A 27749-nucleotide genomic window follows, 5' to 3' on the forward strand; every position below is an offset into this window, starting at 1 on the left:
CTAGCTCAGAGAATCTCATATCACCACATTTTTCATGAAGTTGTTCAAGGTAAGGAATAAGAGATTCTCAAATCTCACGAGTAGAAGAAACTCAATTCCAATAATTTGAAAAAGAAACGAAAGACAAAGATTTGGATTTAACTGAAATCAAAACAAAAACGATTGTTGAGATTTAGAAACCTAATCGAAACAAACCCGATTGGAGAAGATGAAGGGACTGAAGAAGATGAAGAGAATATATTGAGAAAAACCAAAGCTTTAGGGTCTATAAACCAAAGCTTTAGGAACAAATATGACTCCAGATCAGTTGGTATTGCAATTGTATTAAGATGCTTATGTTTCTCAGGTTCGAGTCCCCAGTGTGATAAATTATTTTTTTAATTAAAATCAAACGACGTCGTTTAGTTGAGACGATGTCATCTCCTAAATATGTGGCATATGAGTCAGCATACCTGGCATATGAGTAAGCATAAGTTAATTTAGATTTTGAAATAACCATCATTTTATTTATTTGGGTATGAAATTTGAATTTTGGTTGAGTACATTTATAAATTAGCACTTTAAATTTGTACCGGTACAAATTGACACTTTCACGGGTATAGAATGGCCCTTGAAGAAAGAGTCTTATTCCACAAATTCAAACTCTCATGTAAGAAAATCCAAATGAAATTAAAGTTATATGACTCCCGGTCCGGTATGCAAGGAAATCGAAATGGAAACAAATTAAAAATTGAACCGAACCGTACGTACCGTACCGGTTAGAAAACAATTTGTTTAGTCGTCACTTTCACTATCATCAGTTATCAAATTCCCAGTCCCAGCTCCTCCCGATTCCCAGATTCTCGGTAGAGAAGATGGGTTTGACGGCCACCAAACTCCAATCCGATCACAAATATGGAACCTGCTGATAGAAGTTCCTTGAGAAACCCTTATCACTCATTACGTGGATTGAGAGAGATGAGGTGATAGAGTTCAATCTTTCTTAGGCTGGTCAGAGTAATAGGCAGGGGTCAATCTTGGATGATGAGACTGTGTCTTCGATTGCAGGGTACTTGCTTAAAAATTCTTCCAATTCGATCGGTTCTTAGAGTTTGATGGTTGGATTCATGGCCTTCGAATGAAGTAAGTGAGAGTGACTCTGTTTTTTTTTTTTTTTTTTTTAATTTACAAACAAAACCGTTTCTTTCTGTGTTCATAATTGTTCTGAATTGCATTTGCTTCCTTGACTTTTTTTTTGTTTTACTAGATGCTCAGTGTCCAACTGTTCTTATTGTCTCTTCGTCTTTGTTTCTGCTCAGTGTCCAACTGTTCTTATTGTCTCTTCGTCTTTGTTTCTCTTAGCAATACACGTTACGTTCCCATCTTCTCTGTCTATTTCTCACCATGATGATTGATATCATTAGTGTTGTAAGCTATCTAACAATCTTCAAGAACGTTTTTTATGATGTGGTTTGAATAGTTTTTGATGTAGCATCTACCATCTTATTCTTCCTTGGGCTTTACGTTATTATTTTGCTGGGCTTTACTTAATATTTTATCTCTTTATTTCCACCGACATTAGCTTAAGCGGTGTTGTGTTTTCCTTTTGCTTTAGGTTTAATCGATCCTATTATTATATATAGGAGTCGTCTTTTATTGTATGAGGCAGCTTGAATTTTAATAAGAAAAACCAGAGAGTTTCTCTCACCCTATCGTGTCGTTTGCTCTGTTAGCTTAACGCACAAACTTACGAGTTTTGGTCCTGTTGATCACAAACTCAATCTCTTTTCTGATATTCCGCTGCATTAGTTTTGCTGGTGTTTTATTCCAACAAGTGAATGCATATACTGTCTCTTTCGATTCCTTGAATCTGTAAAGTGCTCACCTTTTGGCGCAAGTTTGTGGCTTTATGTCTCCCTACTACGCCATTCAAAACTTGGCTTATCAAAAGAGAACGAACATGAATAAACATGACTCGCTCTTTCGCTTTGGGTTTTGTTTTCACGAATCTGTTCATAAGTTCCCTAACTATTTGTCCGCTTCTTGAAGATTTGGCTGTAACATATGCCAGTGTGGAGATAGATTTTCACTATCAATTTGCTTACTTTGAGGAGTTTATCTAAACGATCCGCAGGTGTTCATGGATTTTTCCATCAATGCTCCTTCTTTTTAAGGTACCTGAACATTAGAGACCACTACAGTAACCTTTTTAATGTCTTTGTGGTTATATTGATATTCTTTGTTTATGGAAATCCAGGGAACACAGATTCAGGCAACCATGTTTAACGCAGCTACAAAGAAGTAGTTTTTCACAGATTTGGGATGGGATAGGTTTATTACTATATATCCAGGTGATCGCTTAAGCTTTGCTAATGAGCAGTTTAACACGGTTCACAATGATTATGAGCCGACTCTAAATGAGAATTCAGAGGTTGAAGAACCTAGCTGGTAACGAAGAAATGTTTACCCCTGACAATAATATAGTTCACTTTTGTACCCATTGATATGAGTTGGGTACATGCGTAAATCAGAAAGACCTTATCGGTAAGAGCTGTTTCCTGTTTCTTCTTAATAAAATTTTGGTTTATGATGATATTTAGTGACTTCAATGTTATTTCATTTCCAGATGTTATTGGTGTCGTTCAAAGGGTATCTCCGCGTTAGAAGGAGGAATGACAATGAGATGATCCCAAAGAGGGATATATGTAACTTTAGCTGACAAGACAAAGGCGACATGTCGAGGCTTAAGTCGGTATGTATTCCTTAATTTGTGTGTGTGTGTGTGTGTGTGTATGTGATAAAAACTCCATTGGGTACAGTGACTGTTTTTCCAAAGAAAGTAGATAATCTTTAGCAAGAGAGATTCAATTTCCATTATAGAACAAATTAAGACATTAAAACGGAATTAGGATTGAGGTGGGATGAAGTAAGGGGCTGGGTAAATGGTAGATCCCTGAACCATGTCATATCCTCGAACCATGGTATTATCCCAGATATTAACTTTTCCGTAGTTATGGGTGCCCAAGAAATAGATGAAGTTTGGAGATAGGCCATGCAAGCTAGCCTTGACACAGAAAGGTTCACCTTTGTGGGAGAGAAAAATACAGAGATCTCCAATATCAAAAGTCAAGATAGCCGAATCAAAATAAGTCGAATCAGCATACTCGCATCTCCGGGATATATCGAACACAAAGAAACGCTGTGAATGTACGGACGCGAGTGAGATGCGTCTTGTGTACCACTTAACCAAAAAAGTTACACCTGTGGGTGAGTCCACCAAGTGTTCGGTCCTGCAATATGGAAGCATCCGGTCCCACTCTGATTGCAGGAACTCGTGCAAGTAAGGAAAATACAAGTCGCACGCTATGTGTTTTTCTTCAATATCCCAATATCCTAAACGTGAGCATGCAGAACATCTTGTATCTCCTTGAATACATGACTCGGGAGGAGAAGAAGTCTGGATCTTTTCGAGCAGGCCTAAATAAGCTGAGCTGAGGTCCCAGGAACTTGACGGCCACGATGCAGTCATCGTCCTCAGGAGAAGAGGAGGACATGACTACGTTGGTTACCAATGTGGTTTGGCAATGAGGCAGAGTTACGAAAGGAGGTAGTGAGATTCGCTTCGGGTCTGAATCAGAAGCACTCGGGTTTAGGTCATCTTGGAGACACACTACGCCGTCTCTCAAAGTAGCCACCCACCCATGAGATGCTCCTATCGTTCCCGTTGGTTTCAACAAATCCATTGGCACCGTCTTTTTCAAAACCTCTTTCCCACAACCAGGAGCAATAAAATCCTTAAGCATATTATTTTCTAAAACCTTAGTACCACAAGGAGAAGCACTGAAATTGCAAATGACGAGTTTACCGACATCCCCATCTCTGGAAGTAGATCCACAATGTTCGGCCCCGACGATGTGACAGAGAGGGGTTTCCGACAAGAATCGAACACCAGGGAGGTGGTGTCTCTGCAGAGTGCAGAGTAATATCAGACATGAGCAGAAGAAGAAGAAAGCTATAGAGAACAATTAACTAACGAAGAGAAGAGAAGATAATCTTACATTTACGAGCTGAGGTGGTTGCCTCCTAAGACAAAGCCTGGAGAGAAGCAGAGATCTCATAGTGATATGATTCTTGGTGGAGATGGAAGATATTCAAACTAAAATCCTAGCTGATAAAAAGAAAAGAAACGCTGGTAATAATGCCCTCCATTAAATAAAATTAATATTTTTCTTGCCTACCAAGTCTTAGATTCTAGGAAACTTAATTACACTTTCCTTTCTTGCACTTTCAATAAGTTTCACCATTAATGGCATTGGAATTTCGCGTTTCGACTTTAGCATTCGTATCTAAATTTCAAGGCTGTCAAGATAACAATTAGCTGATGAATTTTGGATTTCAGTTTTGTTTCTTGAATCTTGTTTTCGCCAAAAAAAATCAGGTTTTAATTAGTGTGATGTTGTGATTGCTTAGCCGTGTAAGTCTTTAAACGAATGCTTTTGAATTTAGGAATCAAGCGGCATTATATGGTTAAGTGCAGTATTGGCTTCTGCTTTGGTGTACACCTTTTTATCAAGTGACTGAATGTCTTTTCGAGTAGGATGCCACTGAGTGAAAATTGCGGTCATATAAGCCATCGGAACGTGTAAGAGTTTCTTGTCAATGGCATTGGATTTTCGACTTTATAGCTTTAGTAGGGGAATTTTGGGAAGTTAATTTGAAAATGAATCTTGATTTCTGAAAAACATCTAAGCTTTAGTGTTTTACCAACAGTTAGTATGTTTGATTTCCTCTTTGTTTTCTTAGGTTCAAGAGATTGGCAGACACTATGATAAGCTAAGTAGGCTTCTAAAGAAACAACAGTTAGTATGTTTGATTTCCTCTTTGTTTTCTTAGATTCATTATGTGCTGCAGTTCCTTAAAAGAAGAAGTTGAAAGACAAGATGGCTGAGTTTCAGGTAGGAAGAAAAAGATAACTTTTCAAAATTATATGGAAACTGTTATTTTAAACTGAGATTGCGACTTGTTCTAGGTTCCACGAGCGAAATGTATAAAAAGAATCCAACATTTGAATCTTGCAAAGATGTTAAATGTTCCTCCCAGGTAATGGACACCTTGGCGGAAATCCAAGAAAGTCATGATGCTGTCAGAGACTTAGAAAAGAAACTTCTTGACTTGCAACAAGTATGTTGGATTTCTTCATAAATCAGAATCTCTTGTACCGAGTCTAATGCAATCTATTAATTAAACTATTTCTGTTTGGCTGAGAACTCATTATTGTATATTTGTATGGAGTCATTCGCGTAAAGACAGATCTAACCCCTTTTCTGCAGGTTTCTTAAATATGGCGGTTTTGGTAGTTGGACAAGGAGAAATGCTTGACAACCTAGAATCTCAGGTAATTTGGTATCTCTGAGTGTTGAAATTAGAAGGTTTCAAAATTACAGTGTATATTGACCTTTAAAGTTGTTATATACATAAAGGCAGCAGTGTTATAGGAAGTAATGATGAATAATAAATACCTTAGGCAAATATAGGTGTCAAATGCACTAGATTACGTGCAATCAGGAAACACGGCTCTTCAAGGAAATAGTCAAATAGATGTGTATTGCTATTCTCATCCTCCTTATTGTGGTTGCAGTGATCATTGTTGGAAAAACAAGAGTGCCTGAGGAAATCAGAGAGAGAGTGTACAAGAAGAAAAGAAAAAAAAAGCAAATTATATCCATCCTTATGCACGGCTTTGAGTGAGAGAGTGTTTTGTTTATGATTTCTGTTTAATAATTTTTTCTTAACCAAGAAACGAAAAAACAAAAAGATTCTATATCCTTTAATTACTAAATTAAACAAACGAATTTTTCACTCTTCATTGAAAATTGATTTTCTATTGATGATCTGTCATTGGTAAAGCTATATGTTGTCTATGTATGTGACTGCAGCAACTGTATGCTAACCGCCTAATCCTAGTGGCGTGGTGGTAGTTAAACTTGGTGGACTTGCGGGAAACCCATCAGATGTTTTCAAGAAGTTAAACTTGGTCACAGAGAAACATCAGACGTTTTCAAGAAGTTAAAGAGTATGTGCCCATATGTTCAAAGGCTTGTCAACATTTGTTTGACTGAAAAGCTAGCAACATGTTTTTTTTAACCATGAACGAGTTTTACGGATGGATTGGTTTATGTCATAACAGAGCATTTTGTAGCCAATAAGATGTGAAAACAAAACAGAGCAAAGCACAACCCACTAGAGGGAGGATTGCACCAGCCAATAAGTGTTTCAACTTTCTCATCATGCTTACTTGATGGATTATCTGGAACTGGAAGCTAATATCTTAATCTCAAACACAAAACAGAACAAGGAGAGAAATAAGGACTCAATACAAAACAGAACATCATTGGAAAGTTTGTTTTCCATCATAGGAAGCGCAGGTAGAGTACATGATGAGAATTCAGTGTGTTTCCATATCCACAGTCCTTAAAGAAAAATGAAACCAAATACACAGAAGCAGAGAGCGTAGTAGCTTACTAATAGGAGGAGGATTGAGGTGGAATGTAGTAAGGAGCGGGGTAAGTTATAAATATACGATCCTTCTCCTTATTTTTGAGGTTAAATGTTCCGCGTTCGTTGTTCTCTATGTAATAGATCGTATTTCTGCAGTGGCCAGACAAGCTAGCCTTGAGACAAAATGCTTCAGACTTGGACAGGAAAATACAGAGATCTCCAATGTCTTCGGTGTATGTAGCATTTCCCTCTTCGTCTAGCTTGAACACCGTTGTATGCCTCGTTTCCATTCTCCCCTCGATTTCCATGTTTCTCTCTATGAACGACTTAACCAGAAACATTTCTCCGGTGGGTCGTGACTCCACCAAGTGTTCGGTCGTGCTACACGAATCTAGTATTTGCAACTCTGAGTGCACGAACTCAGGAACAGGAGTTATAAAGTAGCTCAAACGCTGTATCTTAGGTTCGTTCATATGTTCTCCAAGATCCCAGGATCCTATGTGTGCGCCTCCAGAGCCAGGCATGCAGAACATCTCATCCCTCTTTGAGTACATGACTCTGGAGGAGAACAAGGCTAGATCTTCGACTCTGATGTTGACCCACTCGACCTTTTCTTTTCGAGCAGGCCTACATAAGCTGAGCTGAGGTTCCAGGAACTTGACGGCCACGATGCAGTCATCGTCCTCAGGAGAAGAGGAGGACATGGCCACGTTGGTTACAAATTGTGTTTGGCAATGAGGCAGAGTTACGAGAGGAGGTAGTGAGATTCGCTTCGGGTCAGAATCCGAAGCAATTGGGTTGAGATCATCCTGGAGACGCACAACGCCGTCTCTCAAAGTAGCCACCCACCCATGAGATGCTCCTATCGTTCCCGTTGTTTTCATCAAATCCATTGGCACCTTCTTTTCCAAAACCTTGATTCCATAAGAAGAATATTCATGACTGTAATAGCCAATGAAGAGTTTGCCGACATCGCCATCTCTGGAAGTAGATCCACAATGTTCGGCCCCGACGATGTGACAGAGAGGGGTTTCCGACAAGAATCGAACACCACGGAGGTGGTGTCTCTGCAAGAGTGTAGAGTAATATCAGACATGAGCAGAAGAAGAAAGCAATACAGAACAAATAACTAACGAAGAGAAGAGAAGATAATCTTACATTTACGAGCGGAGGTGGTTGCCTCCAACGACAAAGCCTGGCAAGAAGCAGAGATCTCATAGTGTATTCTTGGTGATAAAAGATACGAATCAAACCTTAGGTGATATAAAATAAAAGCTGATAGAGCATAAAAACTGGTAATAATGCCCTCCAGTAAAATATAGAAAGACTTAGGGGGAGGTATTGGTTTAGGATTTAGAAAGAATTTTAATGACTTTAAAAGTTAGGTAAACTATGTTGTTATTCAATCAAGACTTTTAAAAACTCTTTAAAAATTTGGTGTTATTGGTTGTGGATTTGTAAAAAGTTATCTAAAATCTTGATAAATCTAGTGTTATTGGATTAAGAGTTTTATAAAGTCATTAAAAGTTTTATGTTATTCAACTAAAACAAAAGAATTTTGGATTGTTAATGAATTCAAATTTTATGTTATTGGTTTAGGATTTTATATCATTTCCTACATAACAAAAGTCATGAAAACTCTTTCATCAAATATAAAGATTTTACAAGATTAGAAAAAACAAATCATCAAGATTTTAAAAAACTTCCTAAACAATCTCTTAGAATCCTTCATTTTTAACTTTCAATTTTCTATGATTCTAACAATCAGCAAGAACATAAAGTCATTAAAATTCTTTCTAAATCCTAAACCAATACCTCCCTTTATATTCTAGGAAACTTACACTTACGTTTCTTGCAAAACTCATTACCTTTCTAGATCGGTTCGTATCTTTATTTATTTTCTTGTGTTCAGTCTAATAAAGCATAGAAAAAAACGAGTGGACCCATGCATTGAGTAAGCCCACAAAATCATCAAAAGTATATGGTATGAGACTATGAGTAATTTTTAATTAAATTTACTTTAGAAAAACTAACTAAAGAATGGGTTGAGGAGTATGAAAACTTTCAATGTGCCTACTTTGAGGAGTTTAGTACATGGGCAGCATCTCAGATACAATTTCCCAATGGAACTGGAACCAACCGAGTTCCGTTTTTGAATTTAATGTGGAGACAGTACAAAGGCACAAAGCCAGACATATGACAACATTCTCTATCACATGTTTTCAAGAAGCTAAAGAGTATGTGACCATATGTTCAAAGGCTTTGTTTGACTGATGTTTTTCTTAACCTTGCTAATCTATGAACATGTGTTACTGATGGGTTATGTCATATGTGAAAAATTATTTAGTATGCTGTTAGAGTCAAATTATATTGATTTCAGATTTTCACAGAGCATTGCCTTGTTGGTTTTGCTTGCACAATGTGTTTTGTTTAGCAGAACTTTTTACTAAAAGACTATCTCCGTTCCAATGTCCATCAAATAGTGACTGCATTTGACCAGATAGGATTAATCAAAGAACTGCATTGTCATGCTCAAAACTCCACCACATCACAACAATTTAGTTACGTGACTGTTTGCCCAAAGAAAGTAGAGCTAAAGAGAGAGATTTAATATCCATTATAGAACAAATTAAGACATCAAAATACAACACAAAAAAAAATAAAAAAAAATTAGGATTGAGGTGGGATGAAGTAAGGGGCTGGGTAAACGGCAGATCTACGAACCATGTCATACCCACGAACCATGGTATTATCCCAGATATTAACTTTTCCGTAGTCATGGGTGCCCAAGAAATAGATGAAGTTTGGAGATAGGCCATACAAGCTAGCCTGGACACAGAAAGGTTCTCCTTTGTAGGAGAGAAAAATACAGAGATCTCCAATATCAAAAGTCAAGCGAGCCGAATCATCCCCTAATGTCCGGGCTATATCGAACACAAAGAAACGCTTTGTAACTACGCACCCGGGTGAGAAGCATCTTGTGTACCACTTAACCAAAAAAGTTTTACCTGTGGGTGAGTCCACCAAGTGTTCGGTCCTGAAACATGGAAGCAATCGTCGCCACTCTGATTGCAGAAACTCGTGTAAGAATGGAAAGTACAAGTCGCAGGCTTTGTGTTTTTCTTCTATATCCCAATATCCCATACGTGAGCATCCAGAACCCAGCATGGAGAACATCTTGTATCTCCTTGAATACATGACTCTGGAGGAGAAGAAGGCTGGATCTTCGACTCTGATGTTGACCCACTCCGAGCTGTCTTTTCGAGCAGGCCTACATAGGCTGAGCTGCGGTCCCAGGAACTTGACGGCCACGATGCAATCATCGTCCTCGGGAGAAGAGGAGGACATGACTACGTTAGTTACCAATTGGGTTTGGCAATGAGCCAGAGTTACGAAAGGAGGTAGTGAGATTCGCTTCGGGTCTGGATCAGAAGCACTCGGGTTTAGGTCATCTTGGAGACACACAACGCTGTCTCTCAAAGTAGCCACCCACCCATGAGATGCTCCTATCGTTCCCGTTGGTTTCATCAAATCCATTGGCACCTTCTTTTCCAAAACCTCTTCCCCACAACCAGGAGCAATAAAATCCTTATGCATATTTTTTTCCAAAACCTTAGTACCACAAGGAGAAGCACTGAAATTACAAATGACGAGTTTGCCGACATCGCCATCTCTTGAAGTAGATCCACAACGTTCGGCCCCGACGATGTGACACAGAGGGGTTTCCGACAAGAATCGAACACCACCGAGGTGGTGTCTCTGCAGAGTGCAGAGTAATATCATCAGACATGAGCAGAAGAAGAAGAAAGCAATTTACGTACTGGGAGAGAAGCTTACATTTACAAGCGGAGGTGCTTGCCTCCTAAGACAAAGCATGGAGAGAAGCAGAGATCTCATAGTGATATGATTCTTGGTGGAGATAAGAAAATATACAAACTAAAATCCTAGCTAATAAAAAGAAAAGAAACGCTGGTTATAATGCCCTCCATTAGATAAAATGAGTATATTCCTTGTCCACCAAGTCTTATATTATAGGAAACTTAATTACACTTACCTTTGTTGCAATTTCAACAAGTTTCACCATTAAATAAGGGTGAAAGCTTTCTCATTAGGCTCAAAGGAGATTTGATGAAAGAACTTGATAGTCGGAGAAGCTATATAGCAGAGGAATCAAGTTTTGCAGAGCCATGGGTACATCAATCGCAGAATCTAAACCAGGGAGATTAAATCTCGGTTAAGTGTCTGAGAAATTAAAAAATATCGGTTAAGTATCTAACCAATCCATCATCTGTGACCGGTTTAATAATTCTTCGATTTCGGAGTCAATTGTTTTCATCTTGCTTGCCCAAATCTGTGTATTTCTCCAAAGGTAAAGCTCTCTCTCTCTCTCATCAATGGCGAAATCAGCGGCGACGGCGGCTTCCTCGCTTGTGCAAAACCTTAGACGATTCATCAAGAAGCCATGGCAGATCACCGGGCCTTGCGCTCACCCGGAATACCTCGAAGCTGTTCCCAAGGCCACCGAGTATCGTCTCCGATGCCCCGCAACGACTGATGGAGAGGCCATCGTGCCGACATCGGATCCCGAAACCGTATACAACATCGTATACCACGGCCGAGATCAGCGCCGAAACCGTCCACAGATCCGGCGATACCTATTGAAGAAGGACAACGTGGTTCAGATGATGAACGAGAAGAAGACGTTCGACGTCTCCGACTTCCCTAAGGTTTACCTGACTACCACAGTCGAAGAGGATTTAAACACGCGTGGTGGAGGCTACGTTAAATAAAACAGGTGATTTGCCGCATGAGAGCTAGGGATCAATAAGATTATCAAATGTGTTAGTTCGTATTCAATAAGGATTGAGCTATTTATTAGATTTAGTTTCGTGTGGTTATAAGCAAATGGGATAGTAAGATTCTGGTGTTCTTCAATTAGGTCCTGCACAATTTGTTGAAATAGATTTTAGAGTTAGCATTGAGTAGGAACTAATGGTTTCTGTTGTTATAGTGCATTGTGTCCTTCACATGATGTTTGATGTAGGTTTTCTCAATCCAGTATCATCATATGAGTTGTCATTTTGGTCCCTGATGCTCGATTAGTTTTGTTGTGATAATCCTGATATACTTTTGTAGTAGTATGAAGAAATAGGAAGTTAGGCAATCATACTACCCTTTCCGTGTGCTCACAAGTTGATGATATTAGAATTGTGCAGAACCTATTGAATCAGCTAGCTGCTGAGTCCTAACCAGTTAAGATAATGTCTCCTTTTTGTGCTTCAGCCTACACTTTTATACTTGCTGAAACAGTTTAGTACTTCAGATGTTCATGTTGTATCCACTTTGCTTTGGTTTTTCCCCATTTATCCTGACTGAATAATATGTTTGTATTTTTATTTTTGCAGGGTTGTTTCATCTTGTCTTTCTCTTGTAATCTCGTGATTTGGGAAAGACGGCGTTTGATATTTCTGTACCGACAAAAAAAATCTCTCCCTTGTTTGCTTTTGTCTAATAAGACTTCTAGTAGCTTTATGAACTACAAAACACTTCATTCTCCTTCAGAAGAACCAGAGATTGTTGTTCAGTCGTATTTCCTAATGTTTATGATGAACCCTTAATTGATTGTTTGAAGTTTGAGTGCTTTAAAAATGGTTGATAATGTAACACCAAGAGAAAAAGAAAGAGTTAATAGTCTCTGTGTTCTTGGGGACCCTTTCTTCTCTGCAGCAGTGACTAAGAGAAGAAGAAGAAGAAGCAGCAGAAACTGTGAAAAGCCATTATGCTATCAAACTGGCAATCTCTACGTTCTCCGTGAATTTTACCCCAAACTACTGTTCCTTCACCTCTTTTGCTTCTGTCTATAGCAAGGACGTGTCACTGTCTCTCACTCTCGGCATGAGCCTTTTGCATTTACTGCTGTACAGACCGAGAACGACGGCTCAGGATTAAATGAAAAGGAGTAGAGTGTTTAGCAATTTTGGGTCCAAAAATGTCTGTGTGTCTCTGTGTCTAGGTGACATGCATACGTCATCATATGCACGTATTCAAACTTTTGGTCTAAATGGGGACACATCGGCGTGACCAAACTCTAAGAAGTTTCTTTAGCGGTCTCAGAGAATATGGTAAAAGAATAGAACGGTTTACTTGAAATTGGTTTGTGGTTTTAATTAGTCAAGAAAAATCAGTTCGTAATCATTGGGTTCAGCGTTTGACAAAAAAAAAAAAAAAAAAAAATCATTGGGTTCAGCTAATTAAACCACTATTTTATAATCCAGTTCAATTGTATTAACTGAAAAAGTGGTTCATCTTTGAGTCTTTGACACTATCACTAGTAGTATGAAATAATTGATATTGGAATCGTTAAGACTAACAAATTTAATTAAGAGGTCCAAAACTATTTTCTTATATATTCATGAATATCGCAGAATCCAACGCACTCAAAGTTAACAAAAATTGAAACAGAAAGAAACTGAAGTCCCACCATCGTCATCAACTTAGATCAGCTGGCCTTTAGGTCCCAACTAGAGAAACTTCTCATCAGTCTCCGATACATATTCGCAGAGATCTGGTTTTACACGTTTTAATATGCAGCTAATAACTTTTCGTAAAGCGTGTGAAGGGCAGATCTAGGTTGGTTGAGAGGGTGCAGTTGCACCCAGATGAAATATAAAAAATGTTTGATTTTCTATTAAACTTGCTAATTATAATAGTCTAGTGGTAATGGGTGCACCAATTAGATCAAGAGATAAGCAGTTCAAATCTCATCTATAACAAATTTGTTCTTTTTGCACCCCATCAAAATTTTGGTTGGATCCGCCACTGCGTGCGATCCGATAAAAGTTTTAATATTGTATATAGGAGAAAAGCAAAACAGTATTGGCTAGGGTACAGTGAAATTTAAGCATTTACAATCATACAGAAATTTAATTAGCATTATGGTACGTAGTATTATTATACATACTGCAAAAAAACATGTACTCTTGAGTCTTGAGTCTTGAACCTTGGTCCATCCTCCATCTAAGACCAACTATATATACTCGCTGTCAATCTAAATGCCTACTAATAAAATGTACTTATGTACAATATAAGCATACGTATCCGTGTAGAACTAAAATTGGTATTATCTCAGGAAGAAAATCAAAAAGGGAAAAAATCCGAATTTCTACTAGTTTTGGGGCTCAGCATTTACTGATTTACGTTACTATATAATTGACTTTCTTCTTTATTTAGTTCCTAATGTATGAGTTGGTTCTTAGTAATAATCGAACTACAGTTTCGATTTGAAATATATGTAAAAAAGGGTGAGATACTTTGTAATGAAAATGTAATTATCTTATAAAAGTGTTTTCTATGGAACGGAGTCAAATCTATATTTAAGACATTAATAACTACGAAGTTGTAGTCTCTAAATAATTAGATAAAAGTGACGTCAACAAAAAGAAAGTAGATATATACATGTATATTAGATTTTAACCCACGGTACACCGCGTTCATATAATTTTTATTATTATTTAAATTTTATATTGTATTTTTTATTATAAATTGAATGTTTTGCAAATAGAAAAATAACTAAATTCTTCGACGTGGTTAAATGTTTATATTGGGTTTTTAACCGACAATATATTTTATGACTATTTGTTTGTTATATTTAGTTTGTTTTGTTTACTGTTTAAGATTCTATTTTGATTTTGAATTATTATAATAGAAAATAAAGGATCTAAATACATAATAAGTCAATTATATGCTATGATTAAGTCACATTTTCATAATGATTTAATTATTTTACACAATTTTTGTTATATCAACTTAAGTTTATATATGTCAAATATTCTAATATTAATAGTGTTGACAAATAATAAAATAAGGATTTAATCCGTGTTAGCATAAAATTAATAATATTTTATTAATTCAAACATGTCTTTTTTATAACTCATCTACTATATAACCATATTATATAATATTTTAAACTTTTTTAGTTTTACATATTCGTAATATTTTAATCTTACATATTCGTAATATTTAAATAAATGTGAATAGAAGATTTTTTTATGTTAAGAATCAAAGTTTACATGTTTTGGAAAACAAAATAGGAATCAAATTGTTGTTTTTTTGTTTGCAAATGGTTCATAGATAGAATATCTTCAATACATAGTAGAAAATGTGATTAAATATATCATAGTTTATGTTTTCATATTGATTTTGCTGTAATTTTTTAAGTTGGAATGAAATGTAAAATATTTAGGAAACAAAATCTAAAGTAATGCTATTTTTGAATTTTTTAGGGATTAACTTTGTAAATAAGTACAAATAAAAGGGTACAACCCAAAATGTACTTCAAAAATGTTAATATAGATACATTTTGATTATATATATATATATATATATATTAATTTGATATCTATCATTAGTGTATGTGGGTGAAACGATAACATCTTTCTTTCCATAAAAAAAAGAAAAGAAACAAAAAAAAAGACATGTGGATAAGAGTGTCTATAGTAGTCTATGCACTACATAAAATGCTCCTTTTTCAATCCTTGTGTATAAATTCCTTTCATACTGTACCCAACTAAAACCCTAGGAATTGGAGTATATATATTCTGTAAATAGGGGGTATCATTCCTTGCTCAGCCTCGATCATATATTATTCACTTTTAGTTTTTTGTCTTTTATATAACGAGAGAAACCAAATTATAAGTGTTCTTATCATCTAGGTACTTGACGAAGAAACTAGCTCGATCTGTCTAAACACAACGACTTTATCAAGCTTATCGGTTTTTCTGCGTAAGATTTGTATCATCCTCAGCTCTTCCGATTATTTCAATTTGAATCACCTCAATTCTATTATTTCACCGTCAAGTTTAATTAGTAATCTGCCAATAGCATTATTATTTTCCATACTTTATATCGATCTTAATAGGTTTTTGTTATTTAATATAATTAATATTAAAGATGTTTTTCATTTCATGTTATCATGCTTCCTAAAACCTACAAACATTTCGAAAAATTAACAAATTGTGATTACAATATTGATGTTTCTTCTGTTTTTTTTTTTTTGTTTTCAGATCCATATAAAGTATAATATTGTATATTAAATCAATTATGGACATGAGATTGAACCCTTCGAGAGAGGACATGATCAGATTTAAACAAGAAGTTGAAGATCATAACCAACCGAGTTCTTTGTCCTTGTCGAGGCAACGATGGAACAATCCGAGGATCGTACGAGTCTCGAGAACATTCGGAGGCAAAGACCGACACAGTAAAGTGTTTACAGTTCGTGGTATCCGAGACAGGAGGATAAGGTTGTCGGTGATGACAGCAATTCAGGTTTACGACCTTCAAGAACGACTAGGGCTGAGTCAGCCTAGCAAAGTCATTGATTGGCTATTAGAAGCTGCCAAAAACGACGTCGATTTGCTTCCTCCTTTGCAATTCCCACCTGGGTTTCATCAAGTAATTAGCCCTAATCTCAATGGCTTAGGAGAATCTTTTCCTAGGGTCTTCGAAAGTTTCGATCTTGGAGGCTGCTCCAACAGAGAAAACTTGGATCTGGAGAAGATGAAATGGGTTAAATTCGATCAAGACCGTAATCTTGATCATGGGTTCGACATCGATCATCATGATCACAATGTCTCGAATTCAATCCAAAGCAACAAGTTTTATATCCCTACAAGTACTACTACTTCGTCTAGCAGCTCTTATCACTACAACCTTGGGCATCTCCAACAGTCTCTATTGGACCAATCTGGTAATGTTACTGTCGCCTTTTCCAATAATAGTAATCTCAATCCGCCGGCTGTGGAAACTGTGAGTTCTCTATTTCCAAGGTACCCTTCGTTTCTCGGTGGTGGTCAACTTCAACTCTTTAGCGAAAACTCGAACTCGTCCAACCAAACGGATCGTGTGGAGTAATTTCAGCCCTTATAGTCTTTAGACTCTTATATAAGCTGATGATTTGTAGTCATGGATGGCATTTATTACTACATTTACATAGATACATTTTTACTATGGTTTAATGGTTATTTGTTGAATTCAGTAGTCGTCACATGCGTGAATGTACAACAAATATATATATATATATATATATATATATATATATATATTCATGATACGATAGAATTGGTATAATATCTATATTAATACAATTAATTTTCGTACTTTTGGTAATATTTGGAATATATACATACATTGTTGGATTTTTTGAATGATAATTATATTTCTTGCGAGAATGAATATAAGTTAGAGATATGTTTGTTTGTAGTGCCTATAACACATTGGCTTCATTGCATGCCAAACCCTAGGTTGTTCACATGTCTACACCACATGCATGTGTATATACAATATATATATATATATATATATATGAATATGATACATCATATATATATATATATATGTTAATCAGATTGGAAATCCTTAATCAACGCATATAATTTGATGTATATATATGTAGGGTGTATGAGTAGCTTAGCATATAAATAAAATCTAATCGAACCAATATATTTTAATCTTGTTTTCTTACAAGTTAACATATATATACAATATTCTCTGAAACCAAGTCTGCCGGCCGAAAGATCTCTTTCAAGGATTTACGACAGTGAATATATATCTTCACAATTTATCGAAATCAATGATTAATTTGCTGTAGTATATATAAATAATGTACAAGTGAATAGTATATGACTTTTCTTTTGTTGTAAGTCTTGGGATTGTAGAATGAGAGAAGGACAATGAGAAGAAGACGAGGCAGTGAAGACAGCAACTGAATTTGCAGTCAAGTCAAGCACTGATCCCTATATATCTTCTTTTTTTAACTAATTGCTCTTTCTTCTTTTCTCTTTTGTCTCATCTTCTCTTTTCCATTAAATTTTCTCTCACACATATAAAACCATGGTATATATGTGACATTATAAACTTGCCATTGGTTTCTTCTCTGCGTTTTATTTTTATTTTTTTCTACCGACAACGAGCAAGTAAAATGATTGACTATTGAAGGTTTGCTACGTACTAATTCGCCGGAATTAATTAGCTTATGATGCTGTATATGCACTGTATGCCAATAATTCGAAGCAGTTGCTCATGATTAATCAAATAAACACTATCACATTATCAATAATCACATGAACAATAAATTAGATTAGTTAATGGATGATGTTAATTAGGTCAACATAATAGATCTTTTTTTTTTTTTTTTTTTGTCACGAATGTCAACATAATAGATCAGCGACGCATTTGTATCTGCGCAATTGTATAGTATATAGCTGCGTATTGTTAACTCTTTCGGTTTCCGTTGTTAAATTGTTTTCAAGTCTTGTGATCAAGTGATGATCTACAAATGTGTATATATTAATTATATAAAGGAAAATGCCTTGGATTGTTTTCTTGGGCATGCTTAACCGACTACAATACCTTACCTTTTTTTTTCTTGTAGAATCTTATGTCAAATTATATAAATGGTCCATGTATGTGAGTACAAACTTTGCTTTCCTCACCGGCATGCTTCAAACTCTAATTAGTTCAAACTTGTAAGAGGAGCAAGATATATATTATAGAGACAACCAAAAAAAAGTCACACGTTACTTTCATTTTCACAATTCCTCACTTACTTAGGCATGCAGGGTTTTTTTTATTTTTTTTTTCTCCCTTTAATTTTTGTTTTCCCTCCTAATATATCCAATTCCAACCTACCTAGTACCTATCTTCTCGTTCCATTTTACCTTAACTTGTAAACTAGTATATTCTACCTTATATTTTTTTTAAGGAAACAAAAATAAATATATTTGCTGTGAAAAAAAAACACATTTATAATTGATGCGATTATATACCATCGGGGGGCCTTCAGTATTTGAGCTGGCTAGGCTAGTCTAAAGACCGAATCGTGCGTGTCAACTTATAAATAAGTTCCATTTTTAATCTTAAAAACCAAAAACAAGAATATAATCCAGATTATACTTATTAGTTTTTTATTATTGTTTTCTTTTTCTTTAATGTACAATGTTTAGGTAAGAGATCGGATTAAAAACAAAACAAATTAAATTAGCATATCGGACGGGATATGATGTTTCATGACAGGATGTCGAAACACGAGTAAATCTTACACATAATTTATTGGCCAACAAAATAATAATTAAATTAATTAAGAAAAGGACAACAAGTAATTTATTCAATTATTGTTTTCATAAGAGAAAAAAAAGTGGAGATGCGGGGAATCGAACCCCGTGCCTCTCGCATGCGAAGCGAGCGCTCTACCATATGAGCTACACCCCCGTTTTGATTATTGCTGTCGCTTACATTATATTGATTACTAAAACTAGTTAAAGAATATCCGCCGTCGATTCAAATGGGATATACCGAATCGACTGCTTACATTCCGTAGGTGTAATCGTCGTCAGTGCACATGCGTCGCATATGATATCTATTCTTTATTAACGCCAAAATGACGTAACTACCCTTTTCATTTTTTTGTTTTATTACTAATTTACTTATTTCTTTCCGTCCGGGCACCGAAAGGAAAGTTGTCTTTAGCTGGACAAGGACGGCATGTCGGGAAATTTCATTTTTTTACGCTACCAAACCGAACCGGTCTAGTTCTTGTTACGGTTTACATGTGTTTAACTGTCTGTAAATCGTATTCCATTCTCGGTTTTAGTTAGGTAAACCAATCGGTTTGGACGAATTAAAATCCCTAGATTTACTACTACTACTAATTTCTCTCTCTTTTCTCTCAAATTCACATCATCGTGAGTGCTTGATTGAGCCACAGATCCGTTTCTCCTCTTTACTTTTCGTCTCTCAAATCTTGTCTTCACACTCAGTTCTACGAAGATCAGACATAGTCGCTAAGCCACGTTGTCTTCTTATCGCTTTCTCACCATCCTAAGTCTTGGTTCTTCTTCGTTCTTCGTGTGAATCGAAACCATAGTCTCTTCTATCCGTAACGATGAACGATCTTCTTAAGGTGAGATTTTTATTATGCAACGGTGTATTGTGTGTTTTTTTTTGCTCCTTCTATATAAAATTTAGGGTTGATCATATAATGTGGATTGATTTCCAAAATTGGTAGTTCTTGATGTTTTCATCATCTTGCATTGCTCATTGAATAAATTATGAATGCCTTCCACTGATTGTTATTTTTTCTATTGAAATTCGTATGGGTTTTTGAGTTTGACCAATCTTAGTTTCAATTCGAGCAAGAATCTGATTAACTTTGCGAGGAGCTGGGACATATATCTGTTCATTGAAATCTAACTTTAGCTGTAAGGGTTTTATGTTAATTGATCATTATTGTGTTGGGATTTAAATGTCTTTTTTTATTTTATTTGTAGGGTTCGTTTGAGCTTCCCCGAGGTCAATCTTCTAGAGAAGGGGATGTTGAACTAGGAGAACAACAAGGTGGAGATCAAGGTTTAGAAGATTTCTTCAAAAAGGTATTCTTTTTTTTAATATATATATATATATATATATATATATATATATATGAGTGCTGCTATATTACTCTACCAAACCTAAGTGGTTTCCTCTTTGTCTTCTTAGGTTCAAGATATTGACAAACAGTATGATAAGCTAGATAAGCTTCTAAAGAAACTTCAGGTACATACCAATGACTTTTCTTACCTTTCACTTAAACAAAAATATATTATGATTCTGTGGCTTGTCAGTTGCTCTGTGTTATTTTTTTATGCTAAGTCATATGTCTTAGTTTTTACTGTTCAATTTTACTGACGAATTTGCTGTTGTTTAACCCTATAGGCTGCCCATGAAGAGTCAAAGGCTGTGACCAAGGCTCCTGCCATGAAGGGTATATTTGTTTATTCTGTACATCTTTTTGTCAATGCATATTACTCGGGAACTTGGAGATTATAAAGGGTTGTTGCTCTAGCAGATTTATATTTTTCGATATAATGAACTTTAGCTTAGGCACTGGAACAAAGATACAAGGATTTGTTAATAATTTACCATACATGTCTGAGAATTCGAGTTAGACAGTTTATATTTCTCAAAAAACAGAAAAAATCGTAGACTACAACGGATGGATCCTAACTTAGATGAAGTTCTAGCAGCCACAGTTCTTGGTTTCATGTGCTTAAAACTTTAGCGTTTGGGTCAGTGTTAATGGTAGACCATAAAGTTAACGTATAGTTTTTGTGTGTTGCTCCTTATGTAATGGACAGCAATAAAGAAGAAGATGGAAAAGGACGTTGATGAAGTTGGAAGTATTGCCCGTTTCATAAAGGGGAAACTCGAGGAGTTGGACAGAGAGGTAGGGTCACTGGCTCTTTATGTTCTACTTTTACAACTGTTGAATTTATATGTTTCAATATTGATACTCATCCAAATGTTGTAGAACTTGGCAAATAGACAAAAACCTGGATGTGGGAAAGGATCTGGTGTGGATCGATCAAGAACAGCAACTACACTGTAAGCATTCTTCTTTTTCAATAAGATAAAGAAGAAGTTGAGCTGTTATTCATTTAAATGTTGTAGAACTTGGCAAACGGATGCTGCAAATATTCTTTGGTATGACCTTTTATATGCTTTCATTCTCTGCAACAGTTCCTTAAAGAAGAAGTTGAAAGACAAGATGGCTGAGTTTCAGGTAGCAAGAAAAATATAACTTTTCAAAATTATATGGAAACTGTTATTTTTAAAACTGACATGCGACTTGTTTTAGGTTCTACGAGCGAATATTCAACAAGAGTATCGTGATGTTGTCGATAGGCGTATCTATACAGGTATGTGCGTTGATGTTATCTAATTGCATTTGTTATTCCCTTCTACGTTTCTTCTCACTTTTCATTTTTGTGTGTTTTGCCTTGAATTAGTAACTGGGGAGCGGGCAGATGAAGATGTAAGTAAAGTAGCCTCTTGGTTTCATTATGGTCTCAGAAGTTTGAACAAAACTCATGCTTTACCGTTTCTTGTTTTTCAGACTATTGATGAAATGATTGAAACTGGAAACAGCGAACAGATCTTCCAGAAAGCGATTCAGGAGCAAGGAAGAGGACAGGTTCGAGCATTCCCATTTAATTGAGAAGCAAGTGCTTTAGACTTGTCGACACATTATTATATGTCAAATGTATAGCAATAATCCAAACATTTAATCTTTCCCAGGTAATGGACACCTTGGCGGAAATCCAAGAACGTCATGATGCTGTCAGAGACTTGGAAAAGAAACTTCTTGACTTACAACAAGTATGTTGGATTCTTCACAATCTCTTATACCTAGTTTGATGCAATCTGTTGATCAAACTCTTTTTGTTTGGCTGAGAACTCAAATTGTATGGAGTCATTCGCGTAAAGACACATCTAACAGGATCCCTTTTTCTGCAGATTTTCTTGGATATGGCGGTTTTGGTTGATGCACAAGGAGAAATGCTTGACAACATAGAGTCTCAGGTAATTTGGTATTTATGACTGCTGTTGGTATGAAAATTAGAAGGTTTTAAAATTACAGTGTATATAGTCCTTTTTAAGTTGATACATGAAGGCAGTGCAATAAGTAAATAATGATGAATGATACTTTTTGGCAAATCTAGGTGTCAAGTGCAGTAGATCACGTGCAATCAGGAAACACGGCTCTTCAAAGAGCAAAGAGCTTACAGAAGAACTCAAGGAAGTGGATGTGTATTGCTATTATCATCCTCCTTATTGTGGTTGCAGTGATCGTTGTTGGTGTTCTCAAGCCTTGGAAAAATAAGAGTGCTTGAGGAAATCCAGAGAATGTACAAAGAAAAAAAGCAAATTATATCAATCCTTTGCACGGCTTCGAGTGAGAGAGTGTTTTGTTTATGATGTGTGTGTTTTTTTTTTACCAGGAAACAAAAAAAACAACAAAATTCTATATTCTTTTAACTGGGATCAAACAAACCAATTTTCTCTTTTCATTGTGCAATTTCACGTGGATTAAAGGAAGTCCATAATTGATTATTTCTGTTTTTTATGTTTTGTGTGTTTGCATTTACAAAAAAGGTAATCCAAAGCATTCCATCTTTCAGAAGTTTTGGCCGTTCTCTTCCCATTCTTGAAAGGATAGAAAGCATAATCTTGTGAATAGTCTTCATTATCTTTCGTTGAGATCAAGCTTGAATTAGACCTAGAAACGGAATGGCCTCCTTTACTTGGTTGATTCATTCTTTTGCTTTTTTTTTTTTAATCCCGTTTCAGAGAAAATGTACTTATATGGTTTATATAACCCCCAATCGATTGCTGTATGTTTTGGGAAGACATCCCTTTATCAATTAAACTCAGTCTCAGAGTCATTCCTTCATCTCTTTCGTTCAAACCTTGAAGCAGCTTTGCTCAGACCTCATCATCATGTACTGTCCCCTGTTTTTGCTGGAAAGTTGGCAAGTTGCTTCTTTTTTTTTTTTTTTTTTTTTTTTTCATCAAACACTCCATTATATTAGATTAAAGGTTTACAAGCTTCCTTTGAAGATGAACCAAATACATCAATAAACTTACACAAAAGGACAAAATAAACTACAAACATCGATCTTAAAACGTACATAAAACAAGCTTTAAAGCTCGACTTGAAACCATAAAAGTGACAAGATACATAAAGAGGACAACAAGTCCTAAATGTAAAGAGTTGCCACACAAAGTGAGACCACTCGTGGTGAAGGATGACCGACCACTGCCACATAGTCAGCCACATTGATAACCATTGCCGCAGACGTTGCAAAAGAACGAACGTGGTGTTTGGATTCCGTGCGTGCACCAAAGTTCCCTGGAAAGGGTGGTCACACGTTGGACAAGACGAGAATCTTGAAAACCAAGAACCTGAAAGGACACTTGGAGAGGGTGTTGTATTGCACGAAGCTTCAATTGCCATTACTACGCCTTCCAAAAGACATAATCGAAGAGGAGAGGAAGCAAAAAATCTCTCCTTATAAGACGATGTTATTCTAAAATGTCTCTCATCGAATGAGGAAATTAAACTAATTTCATTAGAACAAGTAACCTCCCAAAAGGGGGAAATTATTTCACATAAGAAAATTGATAAACGTTGTAGGCACAAAACAAGAAATACAATAACAAATCCATTCGTTAATTTGCCGGAAAAATAATCATGTTTAGAGATACTTGGGCTGGAATGAGAGCACTTAATACTTATTGGGCCTAAGTCCATTAAATGAAAAATGAAAGATTGGCCATATGTTAGCCCACTAGTATTGAGAACTCTGTTTAGACGGGAAAACAAGGTAAACGACCTTCTTCTCCGTTGCAGCTCCACACTAGATCTGAGCAAGGTGAGGCAGCGGTGCTGCTTGGAGGCGGAACTATCATCGACCAAGAAGGTGGAGAGGCAAAACAAAATAGTTTTTTGGAGGGATTACCCGAGATAAATGGAGAATTGGTTGAGCTAGAGAAAAGTCTCGACAACGGCAAACCGTTTTGTCGAAAGGAGAGGTCAGTCGTTACAAGTGTAGCCGGCGGAGTTTTGAGAGAACAACAGCTCGCTAAACTAGGTGAATCTGCTTCAGCTTTGGTGGCTTTGGTGTTGAACGGCAGAAGGGTGATAACGGATGGAACTTCCGCTCCAAACAGGGTGTCGGAAATGGCTCTCACGGGGACTGAGGACTTTCTCTCTATAGAGCAGGAGCGTGTAACAGATCTATCCCATGAGAAGGAAGACTCCGAGTCTCTCCCCAAACAGGGAGAAGTCGGAGCTAGCAATTTTACAAAAGAGATCTTGCCGGAAGAGTACGTTGACCGGCTCTGACCGAAAGCAAAACCGTCTGAGACCAGATCTGATAACTCAGCCCAGTGGAGATGGCCGGAACCTTTAAGGAGAAGCATAGAGAGCTCATGAAACTGCATCCTACAAAAAGTTTTGAGAATACGTTCCCCTTCGACCACTGACAGTCTAGAAGATGTAGAGGTCGGGAAAATAGTTTTGGTTATAAACCACGAAGAAGACATGTTCTCGCCGGAGAAACTCAAGAACAGTGTCACCCGGTTTGCTCGTCGTTCTCACCAATACCGAGGAAGGCTGGCGGAATTCCAGAAGGTCTCGTCGGCAACTAGAAATGCCGACAGAAGTGGACCAAAGGTTTTTGAGTAACCGAACCCGAGAAAGTAGAAACAAGCGCCGATCAAGACAAAGAGCCAAAGATTTGTCACCGGAAGATGCTTATGTTGTAGATGAGCGACTACCTCGGCTTCCGTGTCTAAGAGAGTTCATCCCACTTTCTTTTTTTTTTAGTTTGCAAGTTGCTATATGTATACTATATTCTAAATGGGGAACCTTTTTTATTAACCACAAACTTTTCACCTAACTCATTAACACGTTCAAACCATCCTTCGGAACTAAAAGCTAAATACTTTAACCGAGGACATTCGGTGCTTAAAAACACAAGCTGACTTGAGGAAAACCATCGGAATGTTACTAGATTTAGAAGGATATAACTCCATTAATTCGATTTTTCATTAGAAAGAAAGAAGAGAAATATAAAAAGCCACAAACATAGTTCATCAATTATTTATTTGGGTACTTGTAAAGCCCCAAAATACACAAGTTTTATAAGAAACTTTTGCGTAACCATAACAGAGTTTAGAAACCACCACGGAGACGAAGGACCAAGTGAAGGGTCGACTCCTTCTGGATGTTGTAGTCAGCCAATGTGCGACCATCCTCAAGCTGCTTTCCAGCGAAGATGAGACGCTGCTGGTCCGGAGGGATACCTTCCTTGTCCTCGATCTTGGCCTTCACGTTATCAATGGTGTCGGAGCTCTCAACCTCCAGTGTGATGGTCTTCCCGGTGAGAGTCTTGACGAAAATCTGCATACCACCACGAAGCCTTAGCACCAAGTGAAGTGTCGACTCCTTCTGAATGTTGTAGTCAGCCAATGTGCGACCATCCTCAAGCTGTTTGCCAGCGAAGATGAGACGTTGCTGGTCCGGAGGGATACCTTCCTTGTCCTGGATTTTAGCCTTCACATTGTCAATGGTGTCGGAGCTCTCAACCTCGAGGGTGATGGTCTTGCCTGTGAGAGTCTTGACGAAAATCTGCATACCTCCACGGAGACGCAAGACCAAGTGAAGAGTAGACTCCTTCTGAATGTTGTAGTCAGCCAAAGTCCTGCCGTCTTCAAGTTGCTTTCCGGCGAAGATCAACCTCTGCTGGTCTGGTGGGATACCCTCCTTGTCTTGGATTTTAGCTTTGACATTGTCGATGGTGTCAGAGCTCTCCACCTCCAAAGTAATGGTCTTTCCGGTCAACGTCTTGACGAAGATTTGCATACCACCACGGAGCCTGAGAACGAGATGAAGCGTAGACTCCTTCTGGATGTTGTAGTCAGCCAAGGTCCTGCCATCTTCAAGTTGCTTTCCCGCAAAGATCAACCTCTGCTGGTCCGGTGGGATACCCTCTTTATCTTGGATCTTGGCCTTAACGTTGTCAATGGTGTCAGAGCTCTCCACCTCCAAAGTAATGGTCTTTCCGGTCAACGTCTTGACGAAGATTTGCATACCACCACGGAGCCTGAGGACCAAGTGAAGAGTGGATTCCTTCTGGATGTTGTAGTCAGCCAAGGTACGGCCATCTTCTAGCTGCTTACCGGCAAAGATAAGCCTTTGCTGATCCGGAGGGATACCTTCCTTATCCTGGATCTTGGCTTTGACGTTGTCGATTGTGTCAGAGCTTTCCACCTCAAGGGTGATTGTCTTTCCGGTGAGAGTCTTAACAAAGATCTGCATCTGTAATTCACAAACAGAGGTTAATAAATACCCAAAACAAGAATCACATTCGATCAAGAAACTAATTATCAAACCCTAGATAGAATTAACACGTTATCAATCGATACAAAACTCAATCTCTTTGAGATAAGTAATTCGATCTGCGAAAAAAAAAAACACGAACCCTAATCGAGGATTAAACACAAGAGAGATCTATCGGTGAAACTCAAAACGAATCAAAATACAAAAAACAGAGACTCAATTGCGATCGGAAGAAAGAAGTAAATCGTCTTAGAGATCCAGAATTTTTACCTTGATCACGATTGAGAGATGATTATTAGGTTTTCGAGATTGGGAGCTGAATTGTGAAAGAGATAAAGAGGTCGCGCCGTGTGTTATATCGAAGAGGATGAGGAAGACTCGGTCACGAGGAAGTTGAGGCGGTGAAGCACTAGCCAATCAGAACTACACACGTATGTATTATGACGTGTATTGGGCGTTGTTTACACGCAACTTCTTTAATATAAGGGCCAAATTATAGTCCACGGGCCGATAAAATATGAAGCCCCAAAGAAAACCTTTAACAAATTAATTACACTTGTTCGGTAATGTTGCCATCCTCATGCTTTTGGTCCACACCGTTTCTCACCAATCAGTCCGGGAAAATGGCCATTTTATAAATGTACATTAGAAGTGCGAATTACTATCTATACAAACTATTAGTGCCAATTTCTATATGTACTCTATAGTAAAATTCAAAATTCATATATACACTTTCAAAATTGAGCCAAATTCTGAAATCCACATTGGCAGATGCTGATTCGAATACCACGTGTATAATGATGTGACATCGTCAGCTCTTTTATTTCAAAAAAATGTTCAAAATGGCAACACACTAGGTTCGAACCCTCAGCCATTAAGATGACTTAGTTATGCTAACAAGTTGATCCAACAACCACATACCAAAGTAACATACACTTTTGTAATTATAAACCTAAACAAGACCTAGTTTTGGATAATATAAAACGACATCGTTTGGAATTAGGGGAAAAATAAAAAATCTAGGGTTCATGATTCGATTTTCTCTTTTGGAATTCATTTGTTCTTCCTCTTCCCAAAATCTAGGGTTCTTCTTCTTCTCGAAACGGTGTTTCCACGGGAAAAAAACCGAGGCCTTGCTTGAACCGAGCAACTCCTTCGCCTTTACGCGTGAGAGCGTCGTAGTATGCCGTCAATTTTTCCTCTTCCATAACTACGGACCTGAGATGCAGAGATATGTAACCCATCGTCTAACTAAACATTCAATTGGTCACAAAGAATTTCACTTTAAGAATCCATTGTTTTCATTTGAATCTTTAAAATTAACACAAAATTACTAAAAAGAGATGAACGTATAAGTGATAAATTGATTGTTTTTATCGAGGAGCTTCAAAGATTCGAGTGAGCCATGGATATGTTTGTCGTATCGTATCATGTGTGTGGACGATGAATTAAATAGGTCGATTATTTGGGTTTATAGTTATAAAAGTGTGTATTACTTTCGTATACGGTTGTTGGATCAACTGTTTTAAAGTAGAGTTAAAACGTCTTACAG

At 37.0% G+C, this 27749-nt stretch overlaps 5 protein-coding genes, 1 long non-coding RNA gene, 1 other non-coding gene and 2 pseudogenes across 10 annotated transcripts; 4 read left to right on the forward strand and 5 right to left on the reverse strand.

Annotated features, from left to right (window-relative positions):
* The first annotated feature begins 789 nt into the window (after positions 1 to 789).
* LOC147929154 (uncharacterized) lies at positions 790 to 5845 on the forward strand. 3 transcript variants are annotated; one of them, XR_015578940.1, is made up of 10 exons: positions 790 to 962; positions 1048 to 1122; positions 2114 to 2153; positions 2237 to 2523; positions 2606 to 2731; positions 4486 to 4621; positions 4891 to 4934; positions 5009 to 5160; positions 5310 to 5374; positions 5618 to 5845. It is a non-coding gene; the product is annotated as an uncharacterized LOC147929154 (long non-coding RNA). The 3 variants fall into 3 exon arrangements; XR_015578938.1 differs by having other exon boundaries at positions 799 to 962; positions 2029 to 2153; positions 4783 to 4934; XR_015578939.1 differs by having other exon boundaries at positions 799 to 962; positions 2029 to 2153; positions 4873 to 4934.
* On the reverse strand, positions 2885 to 4319 carry LOC147929155 (uncharacterized; annotated as a pseudogene).
* A 442-nt stretch (positions 5846 to 6287) lies between the features above and the next one.
* On the reverse strand, positions 6288 to 7766 carry LOC104734823 (uncharacterized). Its single transcript, XM_010454476.3, has 2 exons — positions 7636 to 7766; positions 6288 to 7544 (listed from the first exon to the last, which is right to left on the reverse strand). Exons 1-2 carry the CDS (start codon positions 7693 to 7695, stop codon positions 6501 to 6503), a joined length of 1104 nt encoding a protein of 367 aa, XP_010452778.2. The 5' UTR covers positions 7696 to 7766; the 3' UTR covers positions 6288 to 6500.
* Positions 7767 to 8983: 1217 nt separating this feature from the next.
* LOC147929156 (uncharacterized) lies at positions 8984 to 11132 on the reverse strand. The gene is made up of 2 exons (XM_087481011.1): positions 10315 to 11132; positions 8984 to 10236 (listed from the first exon to the last, which is right to left on the reverse strand). The coding sequence occupies exons 1-2, from the start codon at positions 10372 to 10374 to the stop codon at positions 9148 to 9150; spliced, it is 1149 nt and encodes a 382-aa protein (XP_087337137.1). The 5' UTR covers positions 10375 to 11132; the 3' UTR covers positions 8984 to 9147.
* On the forward strand, positions 10805 to 12126 carry LOC104734824 (uncharacterized). Its single transcript, XM_010454477.3, has 2 exons — positions 10805 to 11272; positions 11883 to 12126. Exon 1 carries the CDS (start codon positions 10872 to 10874, stop codon positions 11265 to 11267), a length of 396 nt encoding a protein of 131 aa, XP_010452779.1. The 5' UTR covers positions 10805 to 10871; the 3' UTR covers positions 11268 to 11272; positions 11883 to 12126.
* Positions 12127 to 15099: 2973 nt separating this feature from the next.
* On the forward strand, positions 15100 to 16636 carry LOC104734825 (transcription factor TCP17 pseudogene; annotated as a pseudogene). The gene is made up of 2 exons (XR_015577826.1): positions 15100 to 15258; positions 15540 to 16636. The product of XR_015577826.1 is annotated as a transcription factor TCP17 pseudogene (transcript).
* Positions 16637 to 18671: 2035 nt separating this feature from the next.
* On the reverse strand, positions 18672 to 18744 carry TRNAA-CGC (transfer RNA alanine (anticodon CGC)). Its single transcript has one exon. It is a non-coding gene; the product is annotated as a tRNA-Ala (tRNA).
* A 228-nt stretch (positions 18745 to 18972) lies between these two features.
* LOC104734826 (syntaxin-132) lies at positions 18973 to 22404 on the forward strand. The gene is made up of 13 exons (XM_010454479.3): positions 18973 to 19435; positions 19803 to 19904; positions 20011 to 20067; positions 20227 to 20275; positions 20649 to 20737; positions 20822 to 20895; positions 21031 to 21073; positions 21149 to 21209; positions 21300 to 21325; positions 21407 to 21484; positions 21589 to 21669; positions 21808 to 21873; positions 22014 to 22404. Exons 1-13 carry the CDS (start codon positions 19418 to 19420, stop codon positions 22182 to 22184), a joined length of 915 nt encoding a protein of 304 aa, XP_010452781.1. The 5' UTR covers positions 18973 to 19417; the 3' UTR covers positions 22185 to 22404.
* A 2482-nt stretch (positions 22405 to 24886) lies between these two features.
* Positions 24887 to 26706, reverse strand: LOC104734827 (polyubiquitin). Its single transcript, XM_019235049.2, has 2 exons — positions 26468 to 26706; positions 24887 to 26176 (listed from the first exon to the last, which is right to left on the reverse strand). Exon 2 carries the CDS (start codon positions 26174 to 26176, stop codon positions 25031 to 25033), a length of 1146 nt encoding a protein of 381 aa, XP_019090594.2. The 5' UTR covers positions 26468 to 26706; the 3' UTR covers positions 24887 to 25030.
* Positions 26707 to 27749: the final 1043 nt, after the last annotated feature.

The sequence above is a fragment of the Camelina sativa genome, chromosome 13 (genome assembly GCF_030686135.1).
Source record: "Camelina sativa cultivar CO46 ecotype springtype chromosome 13, ASM3068613v1".
NCBI lineage: Eukaryota > Viridiplantae > Streptophyta > Magnoliopsida > Brassicales > Brassicaceae > Camelina > Camelina sativa.

Excerpts from the sequence above, each read along its gene's own strand:
- LOC104734823 (XM_010454476.3), bottom strand. The coding sequence starts at position 7,695 with ATGAGATCTCTGCTTCTTGCCAGGCTTTGTCGTTGGAGGCAACCACCT. Across the intron at positions 7,545-7,635 it reads AACCACCTCCGCTCGTAAAT|AGACACCACCTCCGTGGTGT; the intron begins GTAAGATTATCT and ends ACACTCTTGCAG.
- LOC104734827 (XM_019235049.2), bottom strand. The coding sequence starts at position 26,176 with ATGCAGATCTTTGTTAAGACTCTCACCGGAAAGACAATCACCCTTGAG.
- LOC104734824 (XM_010454477.3), top strand. The coding sequence starts at position 10,872 with ATGGCGAAATCAGCGGCGACGGCGGCTTCCTCGCTTGTGCAAAACCTT.
- LOC104734826 (XM_010454479.3), top strand. Across the intron at positions 19,905-20,010 it reads TAGAAGATTTCTTCAAAAAG|GTTCAAGATATTGACAAACA; the intron begins GTATTCTTTTTT and ends TTGTCTTCTTAG. Across the intron at positions 21,210-21,299 it reads CGATAGGCGTATCTATACAG|TAACTGGGGAGCGGGCAGAT; the intron begins GTATGTGCGTTG and ends GCCTTGAATTAG.
- LOC147929156 (XM_087481011.1), bottom strand. The coding sequence starts at position 10,374 with ATGAGATCTCTGCTTCTCTCCATGCTTTGTCTTAGGAGGCAAGCACCT. Across the intron at positions 10,237-10,314 it reads AAGCACCTCCGCTTGTAAAT|AGACACCACCTCGGTGGTGT; the intron begins GTAAGCTTCTCT and ends TGCACTCTGCAG.